The sequence below is a fragment of the Propithecus coquereli genome, unplaced genomic scaffold, assembly GCF_000956105.1.
Source record: "Propithecus coquereli isolate 6110/MARCELLA unplaced genomic scaffold, Pcoq_1.0 Scaffold131, whole genome shotgun sequence".
Classification (NCBI taxonomy): Eukaryota; Metazoa; Chordata; class Mammalia; order Primates; family Indriidae; genus Propithecus; species Propithecus coquereli.
Window position 1 is genome coordinate 1,400,436 of NW_012137303.1, and position 11,019 is coordinate 1,411,454.

Genomic DNA, 11,019 nt, shown 5'->3' on the forward strand with positions numbered 1-11,019 from the left:
TTTTGTTATTCCTAATTTGCATACTCATAATCCATTGGCTACTTTAGTCAAATCAGCGTTTAGATTTGTAAATTGCGATTTGTATAAACGTACTATAAATATATGGCAAAGCAGATTCACAGTGACACTGGTACATCTTCCAATGCCATATATGTGAATTTGTTCCAGTGCTCGACCATCACCTTCAGAGATACTCAGGCGGCTGGCTATGCAAACTGTTTGAGGAGGGCCCCAAAGCTCTCACCAGCTCCAAGTAAAAGTTTTCTGGGTCTTACTTCTTTAGGTGTTCTTTTCAGAGTCCATATTTCTAGTGCATTTTGTAAACACGTTTTCTCTTTTTACAATTTAACCTGTTCTAAAATGTAGGAAGCACTATGACAGTGTGAGTGGTTTATTTGAACCTTTCAGTGCAAAAAAGAATTTGTGATATAGTTGTGTAGGGTAGGCAATGTGCTAAAGCTCTAAAGGTTTCTAGTATTGTTTAATTCTGGACTTTTGTAATTTTAGTCCTTAAAGCATTTAAATAGTGATGTTTTAAATGCACTAATGACCTTAAACTTATGCCATAGTTATTTAGGTTTTAAAAGGATTGTATAGTGGATACTTGTGGAATTCTCTTAATGCTTAAATTACTTGTTTTATGGTTGTTTCAAAAATGGTATGCACACTGTAATATTAATACAATATTAATTATTATGTGCTTTACAAATTTAAAGCTGTGTTTTACAGAGGTGACATAATGTCAAATATACAGTAGATACTGGACTAGTCCTGGTGAACTTTAATCTCCTTACTACTGTTACTAGCGGTGTTGACTGTTTCCAAGTTAAGTGTTCATTATCCACTTTATCTTGTGTTTGCCACGAGGCTATCTATCATTGATTTAACTTTACCTACATAGGGTTAATACATGTTCTGAAACCATTATTTTGACCCATTTTTCTTTTTTATTTTATTTTTGTATTGTCTGCCTTAAGTTGGTGTTTGTTTCTATATTCATTTAGACAGGAAAAAAATCTGTAAATGCTGGAAGCACAGATGCTATGGATAAAAATCTATTGGTTTCACATGCAAATGTTTTGAATTAGTGAAAACAAAATGAGTTAGATATTGTTCCTTTTGCATTTGAGCACATGTGAAGGCTTAAAAATGTGCTTTTCAGGTAGCCAGCAAGTCATGACCAATGTTTGTGTCATTCTAGAAGTGGGTACAGGTATGAAGGGTGCCATAATTGTGAAATAGAATATTCACATGACAAGAGGTACAAATCTATATCTGTATCTATATCTATACCTATCTACAAGTATGTATACATATATATTTAATGTTAGATTTTCTTTAGGTAAAGATTGCAGCTTCAGTTTGTCATTTCTGTTATTTTACATGGAAAGTGGATTATTGAAGATGACAAGTAGTTTGCTGTTAGTTATTTATAACTGCATAATTACCTCAAATTTAGTGGCTTCAGACAACACATGTGTTATCTTGAAGTTTCTGTGGGTCTCGGCATAGTTTAACTGTGTCCTTTGTAAGGATGCTCTCAAGGTTTGGGCCAGAGCTGTGGTCTTTTGGACATTTGACTTGGGATGGAATCAGCTTCCAAATAATCTAAGGCAATTGATATAATTTGTTTCTTTGTAGGACTGAAGATTTCATGTTCTTGGTGGCTGTTGGCTGGAGACCCTTCCAGGTTAATTAGCTGGAGGCCACCCTCAGTTTTTAAAGAGCCCTCTGAGTTTCTTGCCGTTTGGATCCCCATGATAGACACTTTCATCAAAGCCTTGACTCTTCCTTCAGAGAGAGTCAAGCAAGATGTTACAATCATAGATAGCATAATTATATACACAAAAATATTTGCATACTGTCACCTTTGATATACTCTGTGGGCTACACATAAGTCATTGATCATGTCCATATTCAAGGGCCTGGATTACACAAGGGTAAACTCCAGGAGAGGGAATCACAGGGGCCACCTTAAGAGTCTGTCCATCAAAGTTAGTTACCTATCAGGAAAAATAAAAGATGTCTAAGAACCCAAAGAAAGTTTACCAACATAACTGCAACTCTCTCCGTCACTCAATACTTTGACAATATCGGGTGCATTCAGGGTGATATGGCTGTAGACCCTCACCCAGTACTTTGGTTCAGTTAGCCATCAGGCAGGAATCTGTTCCAGGTAAGAAGGGCACTATATACCTTGAGGTGCTTTTAAATAAGCACTGCCAGTGACCTCATGTAGAAACTGTAGGAGAGGAAAAAATTCTTTTGTTTCTACCTTTCTAAGATTCTAAGTTTTCGAAGTTCTGGGCTGGGTCTCCTGTACCAGACAGATTAACAAGAGAGAAACACACAAATTTATTTAATATAAGAGTTAAATGACATGGGAGCCCTCATAAAGAAATGAAGACCCAAAGATGTTCAAGTTGAACATTTGTATCACAAATTGGATAAAGAGTAGTAAATTACGAAAACGTGACAAGACAAAGGGACTTGGGCTAGGGCAATTAATGTTAGCAAAGTAAATAAGAAGACAAGTTAGTTTAATATGGTTTGTGTGTACAGTTTTTTCTCTACCTCCCCATCTCTGGTGATAAGAATGCTACTTTCATTTTGGCATAGGGAGGGCATCTCCTGATTTCAGAAAGAAAATGAAAAGATCAGAGTGCCCTTCTTACACCTGCTGTTTTTTAAGTGCCTAAATTTAATTCAAAATAATCCCTGTGCTAATGTGGCATATTTGGAGTGGCAATATTCTGCCACCCTTCCAAGCCAAGATGGAAGACACAGTTTACCCTGTTTCTTACTTTGGGACTTTTTTTTTCTTTTCCATTTGCAAGTACTGCCACATTAGAAAACCTTTGGTGTAGCTGAGTCCTGGCACTCAGCTATTTGTTGGTGTGTATGGGTCTCTGGCTTTTAGCTGAGAAAAGAAACCAGAGAGTTTGTGAGATGAATTAAAGCTGTCTTTATTATAAAATATCAGAGAACACATTTGACAAGACATAAAACGAATCTCAAATATTTATGGATTAAAAAATATTTTAATAGTAATCAGTTTAGATCATCCAAATATAAACTACTTTAAGGGAGGGAGAAAATGTAAGCTCCCACGTGCTACCTAGGCCAGCTTGTATGTGCCCTTACTCTCCAGTTAAGATCATTCTTGCCTTTTCCTTTGGCTGCCCAGCTAGTGGCTGACCATTTGAAATCTACCAGTTTTTTGTTTTTTCCTTCTTGCTTCTTTTCTTTCTTTCTCTCTCTTTCTTTTCTTTTCTTTCTTTCGTTTTCTTTTTCTTTTTTTTTTAGATTTGAATAGGCTAATACTTAAACTGCTTTCTCAATGAATATATAAGCTTTATTTTCAGGAAAATAGTATTAACTCTGGATTTTTAAAATATATAATAGGTTGAACAAAACAATGTTTGAAGTCCACTGGATTATTTGATTATGTGAGGTATAGAAACTCTAAGAACCAGGAAATAAAGACTAGTGAAGTGTTGTAGGGGACTTGGGAATTGGGAACTTTGTATTATAAATACCATAAGGAAGGGTATAAATCCTGTAACAATGCATAACATTAAACACACTAAAATCTAGAAGGGCATGATAAACTGCATTAAACAAAGCAAACTGAGTAATTCCAGTTGCTGTTAAGCAAAAGGCGTGGAACGTGAAACACCAATCCAAAGTTACTAGCCTTTTCAAACGAATGGAGCTGAGGCCCTGAAAAGGACCTGGAGGGTTGTTCCCAATTTTGAGTTAACTGGGCTCAGACTTAGCCACCGAACCTAGGCCTAGAGAGTGTGGCCCTGCTGTTTGAGTGTGCTTTGTAGGTGAGGGCATCCGGGATCACGTTCTTCAGGAACACCGTGAGCATCCCACCGGTCTCAGGTCAGATCGGAGATCAGCTTGACCCTGCCATTTTGAGCTAGGGGCCAGAGGACGGGTTTAGCGATATCCTGGACATCACTGTGCAGGACCTTCCGGTGGTGCTAGGCGCCGCCTTTGCCTAAACCTTTCCCACCATTGCCCGACTAGACATTGCTAGGAAGCAGAAGCAAAATAACCTAGTACCGACAAACGCCGGTTGGAATAAATATGAAATGAAATTTTTATTTATTTATTTTTTGAGACAGAGTCTCACTCTGTTGCCCGGAGTAGAGTGCCGTGGCGTCAGCCTAGCTCGTAGCAACCTCAAACTCCTGGGCTCAAGCGATCCTACTGCCTCAGCCTCCCGAGTAGCTGGGACTACAGACATGCGCCACCATGCCCGGCTAATTTTTTCTATATAGATTTTTAGTTGTCCAAATAATTTCTTTCTATTCTTAGTAGAGACGGGGGTCTCGCTCTTGCTCAGGTTGGTCTCGAACTTCTGACCTTGAGCAATCCACCCGCTTCGGCCTCCCAGAGTGCTAGGATTACAGGTGTGAGCCACCTTGCCTGGCCATGAAATTTTTATTTATAAGCCTGTAGCTGACCTTTCTGAAAATCAGAATTGTGGATGGCGTTGGAAGGCAGGAGGAGCGAGTTCGAAACCTAATTAATTCCTGCCCACGAATGCCCTCATGTTTGTGAGTTCCTTTGTTCATTCCCCAAGTTCTCTTTAACCTGCCCTATTTTAGGGCGTTTAACAAAATTCTCCTGTCAATCACAGAACTGAAACACTTGCACCTTTCAAGCTAACATCCGTTTTGCAAATTTGAATTATTTAGGATTTGTGGGCAAGTCTCTACTGGAATTTTACATTACTATGCATTTAAAATGCATATCTGAAATGCATATGAGTTTCTTCTCTCCTTTTCAAGGAAAAAAATCTGTACACTTTAAATCAAGGTAAACTGGTTCGAGATATTGCTAAAATGGTGTTACAGGGAGCAAGGAAAGAACTGAAATCCACTGGGCATTATGAACATGAGGCCTGGGATGTTTGTTAGTGAGAAGTATGCCCCCTCCACATTCCCTACACCTCATTGTCGGAGGCCCAAGACCTGTGTGTGACTTTGTGACATTACCTTTTATCTCTCATTTTCATTTTCATTTCTTCATTTCTAAATGTTAATCTCTACATCTCAAAAATGTTTTGAGGGCTGAATGTGATGGCTCATGCCTGTAATCCTAGCACTGTGGGAGGCCGAGGCTGGAGGATCCCTTGAACCTAAGAATTTAAGACTTTCCTGAGCAAGAGTGAGACCCCATCTCTACAAATAATAGACAAATTAACTGGGCATGGTGGTCCGTGCCCGTAGTCCCAGCTACTCGGGAGCCTGAGGCAGGAGGATCGCTTGAGCCCAAGAGTTTGAAGTTGCAATGAGCTATGATGATGCCACTACACTCTAGCCTGGACAACAGAGCAAGACCCTGTATTTAAAAAAAAGAAAGAAATGTTGTTTTGTGCTAGGGTGCAAAGCCTAGTAGGTGCTCACGGCATAAGTGGAGAAAGATTTCTCATGTAGAGATTAACATATATAAATAAAAAAGCTTTTTTATCCTTTAGAGGAACAGAGAGAATGAGAGAGAATATGAGAGAGAGAGAGAAAGAGCGATCGGGGGAGGACGAGAGCATGGAGACAGCATGGCATCCCAAAGAAAGAGAAGGGGGTGCTAGCAGTGAGGCCAAGTGGCTCTGTGATTTTAAGGGGGACCAAGAGAGAAAAAAATAGTGGTGGCTGTCACTTGATAACAAAAGCAGCAGCAGATAGACAAAAACTGCAAGGATGTCAAAGTCTAAGAGTTGGTTCCCCTGCCTTTCCTTGGAGAAGGGATTATCACAGGAAATGTGACTCTGTCCTTGAGAAATGGTTGAAGCTGTAGTTCATTCTCTTGCTGTTTACTCAGGAACTCTGTAAAAGCAGTTTCTCAAAAAACAATTTTGAAAGACAGACATTTACATCTCTTTTTCGTTCACACAGCTCTTTTCAGAAGATGTGCAAAACAGAACTCCTGCAGGGTACCTGTTAGTGAGAGAACTCATAGTACTGATCTTTAACTGTTACTGGGGAAATTGTAGGATTAGGTATTTTTCCGTTATTTTTGCAAGGCCACCCCTTTCATTTTGAAAATCAAAAGGTAAATTTTAGGTCAAAGATTAAAACCAGTCTATCGGTGAGAACTGTTTATTTCAGGAAAATCCATCTCCATGCCCCACAGATTGACTTCTTCCCTAGTGTCATTTTGCCATGGGGAAGTACCTTCAGTTCCTTTTGTTGGTTCTCAGAAAACAGTTTTGGGGAAGAAGACCTCAGAAGCAAAACTTTTTCTCTGACCTTCTCCTTTCCTCCTGTAACCCAGTCCCTTTGTTCCCTGGGGCTAGCCATAGAAACTAGAATCCCTCTTCTCTAAAGCAGGTCATAAAAGTCAGAACCCTTCCCCTTAGCCCTCAATTCAGTGATAAATGCTAAAGTTATTCTATATATAAACTGGCCACAAAGAAATTATCTGACCTACCTTGTTTGACTGTAGGTCACAAGACCCCCATTCCAGAGAGACCCCCACCCTGCACCCAGAAGGAAAGAATGTATGCTCTGAGAGGCTAAGAAGAATCTATTAATAGACAGGCCTTGCTGGATTTCCCTACTCAATCTATTAACAGTAGATCATATCTTTTTTGTCCAATATTGTTTCTACATGGCTGCCCATACTTTGTTGAATTTAAGCATAAAACTGAGCAGTTTCCCCTATGTTGTTAGATCTTCATTCTGAAGGCTCCCATGTGTACATGTTAAATAAATTTGTGTGCCTTTTGTCCTATTAACAATCTGCCTCATGTCAGTAATTTTTCAGCAAATCTTTAGGGGACCAAGGGCCTTGTCTACACTTTCATAATCGCCATCTCTGTATGTGTAAATCTTTGATTTTAGAAGTTAGTGCAAATTTACATAATCACATCTGCTCCCCTAATTCAATTAGCAGTTCATATCATATCTACACCCCATACACAATTCCCCTGAGGATCTTTATTGTCTGATAAAGTAATCAGGAAGTACTTGTGGCTACATAACATTTGAAATGTGGCTATTGCTGCTAAGGATTGAATTTTTAATTTTATTTAATTTTAATTAATAGTTTTAAAGCCTGATACTTCATGCAGTTATTGGAAAATGGTGGGTATGTTTGAACTCAGATATGTTAATTTAATTTCAATAGTAAAGTTTATGAAATCTAAATGCAAATTGTTATTTCCAATAAAAATTATATTTCACATTGAATAAAATTTACACCAAATTTGGAAGACTTAGGATGAAAGAAGGAATGTAAAATAGTGCATTAATACTTTTTATATTGATTGCATATTGAAATAATATTTTGATATTTTGCATTAAATATGATATAGTATTAAAATAATTGTACTTCTTTTTTCTTTGTAAAATATAGTTAATGGAAAATTCAAAATTATATGTGTAACTTGCACTATTTTTTATACGAAACCCAGGTCATTATGACGTAGGTGAGCCATAGATCTCGAAGGAACACTGGCCAGGAGTGTGTTTTCAGAGGGGAAATGAGCAGAGCCCTATACAAAACCAAGTTACAGATTCTGGACTCAAGCTAGAATAAAGCGATATATATCTATATATATCTATATCTATACATATGTAAAAAATTACATTAGGGAACTAAGGGAGGCTTTCCAAATAAACCATTATACATCAAAGGCAAGAATAGATGGACAGCAAGAAAAATTACTGATATTTGAATTCTTCAATGGCAAGATATCAGTAGATGGAGACTACTTGAAATTCTATACTAATCTTTTTTTCCCCAAGTGTATGTTTTTGAGGGAGAACATCCAAAATTGATTTTTAAAGCAATTAATGTCCCCAAAAGCTTAAGCTTCTATACATGTACAATAGAATATACATTCTGATGATGAAAAAAGAAAAAGAAAATTGTGGAAGCACAAAGGCATTTCATGAAAAGAAGGAAGGCCAGAAAAATGGTTTACTGTTCCTGCAAGCTAGGTAAACATCCAGAAAGACTGATATAATAAAATCAGGTTAATTACTTTGGAGCCTAAAGAGCATAAAAAGTTAATCTATTATTTGATTAATGAGTAAAGCGAGGATGTCAAGAAATTATACCATGAGGCTTCATAGACATTTATCTTGCAGTTACTATATTTTTATTTAATGTTTCTAGTGTTAGCGTTCAGGAACCAATACTGCAGAATAAAGGCCTAAGAAGCAGCCTCAGAAGCAAAACTTTTCCTCTGACCTTCTCCTGCCCTCCTGCCTCTCCGTCCCATTCTCCCCCAATGGTAGCGATAGAAACTAGAATCTCTCTCCCTAAAGATGGGTCATAGAAACCAAGACCTCTTTTTCCCCCAAACTAGCCATAAAACCTAAATATATTACCTTAACTTTCCCTTTGCCTTTCTGTGTAAAAAATGGCCGAAAAGAAATCATCTGACATAACACTAGGTCGTAAGACTCGCATTCCAGAGATGGTCCTTTCCACACCCAGAAGAAAGGAATGCATGCTTAGAGAGACCAAGAAGAATCTAGACAGACAGGCCTTGCTGGCCCTGCTCACTCTGTTAGCATTAGATCATACCCTTTTTGTCCAATTCTATTTCTACAGGACTGTCCATACTTTGTTGAACCTACGCATGAAAATGGACAATTTATCCTTTACCTTTGGGTCTTCATATTGAAGGCTGCGATGTATACACATTAAATAAATTTGTATGCTTTTTCTCCTATTAATCTTCCTTTTGCAAATTGATTTTTCACTGAACCTTCAGAATGCCAATGGGAACTTCCCCCTTGGCTCCTACACTTTACTGATGAATTATATATTGGAAACATTTATTATATTTTTTAGATTTCTTTTATTATTTTGAATGTAACATTTTGATAACTTTCATAAGGTAATGAAATGAAAGACCATTTTCTTCATGTGAAAATAAAGTAGGTCTATGTTTGCTTTTTAGGCAACTGAGGCCTCTCAATGGATTGTAGGCCCATTGACCCCAATGATTACAAATAAATGTAAATATTATCCTTTTTTTTTTTGGAAAAAAAATCCTTTTGCTTTTTTTTTTTTTCCTTTCTCTGAGTTAGTTTGCTAGGGAAGAAAAACTGTTGTAGTGTGGAGGGCGCGAACAGACCACGAGAGAATTTAATGGAGCCAAATTGAGAGTCTTTATTAGCTGGCCAGCGACCACCTCTGCCCGCATAAAAGCAGTACAGAGAGTGGCACTAGTCTTTTGCTTCCACAGAAATTTTATACTAATTTGAGGGGGGCTACGTGCCATAGAACAGGTACTCTAAAACAAAGGAAACAAAGGTAGAATGTACAATTAATATTTCAATGACACAGGGTCCTGAGATCTGGCTGTTCTCACAGATCTCTGGTGCCCAAAGACAAATTACAATCATTGAAGTAAAGCACAATCTAAGTTATAGATTAAACACAGACCATTTTCCCATTATACATTGATCATAAGTTGAACTCTTGACATGTGGAGGACGATCAAGCCCTGAATTCTAACAATTGCTAACCGCAAGCTTTGTACAGAAGCAAATAGCATTCATTACAGTTCCCTAGCAACTATAATTGCATTATACCCTTTTATTTATTAACCCTTTGAAGCATTTCAGCTCACTACAAAACTTTTGCTTCTGAGGCTGTTTCTAAGGCCTTTATTTTGGCTTATTGTTTCCTGAGCCCCAACACTAGAAAAAATAAATAAAAATATAGCATAATGATGTTAGGAGGCAAATCCCCTCATCAGCAATGGCACCTTTCCTTTTAATAATGAATACATAGTGTCAAAAAACAAAATTACAGCACATTTAATTTAAAGATTTCATAGAATAAATGTTCCCCATGAGCTGAGCCAAGGGATTAGCTTTATAGATGGAGAAGCTCTGAGGAAAGGATAAGCAAAGAAAAAGAGTATATTAGTTTCATGAAAGCGGCTTTTCTTGTAAGGCAGAGACAGAGACAGATCAAGAGAATAATAAAAACAGGTTAGTTCAGTCTACTTCTTTTGTGTAAAGATTAAAACATAAGAAACCTCATTATCATGCCCATTGAAGGTATAAACTGGCCTGTTTGGGAAATTGACTGTGACCTCTTTCTCCTGATTTCTCAGAAGTTCACAGAACAAATTAGTTTGTGTTGTAAATGTGGAACTTTACCATTTTGATTTTTGGTCTCATCTGTTGGGGACTACTGCAGAAATTTAGTGTGTAACTACGACCTCCTGTAATTTTTATTTAACACTAGAAACTATTCCACTGACATCCTCACCTTCTCACCAAATACAACTGTCTAGTTTGAAAGACAATCTCAGAAGAGATGCAGCTTTCTAAAGTAATAGATTGCATACCTTTACACACCCAATTAAGAATCACATATAATATCCTATGTAACAAAATCCATGAATGTACTTCTCATTCCAATTTTTAAAAATTCATTTTTTGTTTTCACCAGGAGAGGTAAAATAAGTGAATACACTACACCAGCTTTTATTGAGGAAGCGGCTGACTCTGAACAGAGCTTTTTCTAGTTCACAGAAAATAATAGCCTTGGATTATGTCCTCTCCCCCTGGATTCCACAGGAATGTATATACCCTTGGGCGTGCCAGTTACTTGCTTGGCGTGGATGGCCCACGGGTTGGTGTCCTCAAAGAGAATCAGATAGACATCCCATGTCTCCTGCAGCGCCATCACCGCCGAACTCTGGAAGTGCAAGGCGGTCTTTAAGTCCTGCACCAGGCGCTGAAAGGGCAGTTTGCCATCAGTGGCTCTGAGTGGCGGCGGATCTCGTGCAGGTCTACGGTGCAGGGGCGATAGCGGTGGGACCTTTTCACGCCGCCAGTGGCTAGCGCCCTCTTGCAAGCCGCCTTGGTGGCCAGCTGCTTGCGCCGGTGGACTTACGCGCTGTCAGCTTGGTACTAGCCAGGACGACAGAAATGACAAAACTGACGGATTGTTGTACCGTGCAGTTTCAGACTCTCTCTAATGAACAGACCGGTTCAGTTTCTCTGTCCGCGCTGCGATCTAATTGGTCTT

General features: G+C 38.3%; 1 protein-coding gene across 1 annotated transcript in view; it reads right to left on the reverse strand.

The window, feature by feature from the left end:
• The window catches only part of LOC105805633, a 48,239-nt gene that overhangs the window by 15,259 nt on the left and 21,961 nt on the right, over positions 1-11,019 (reverse strand). The window contains exon 6 of the mRNA XM_012638561.1: positions 10,597-10,780. Within this exon, the coding sequence (XP_012494015.1) occupies positions 10,597-10,780 (184 nt within the window). The remainder of the gene's footprint in view (positions 1-10,596; positions 10,781-11,019) is intronic.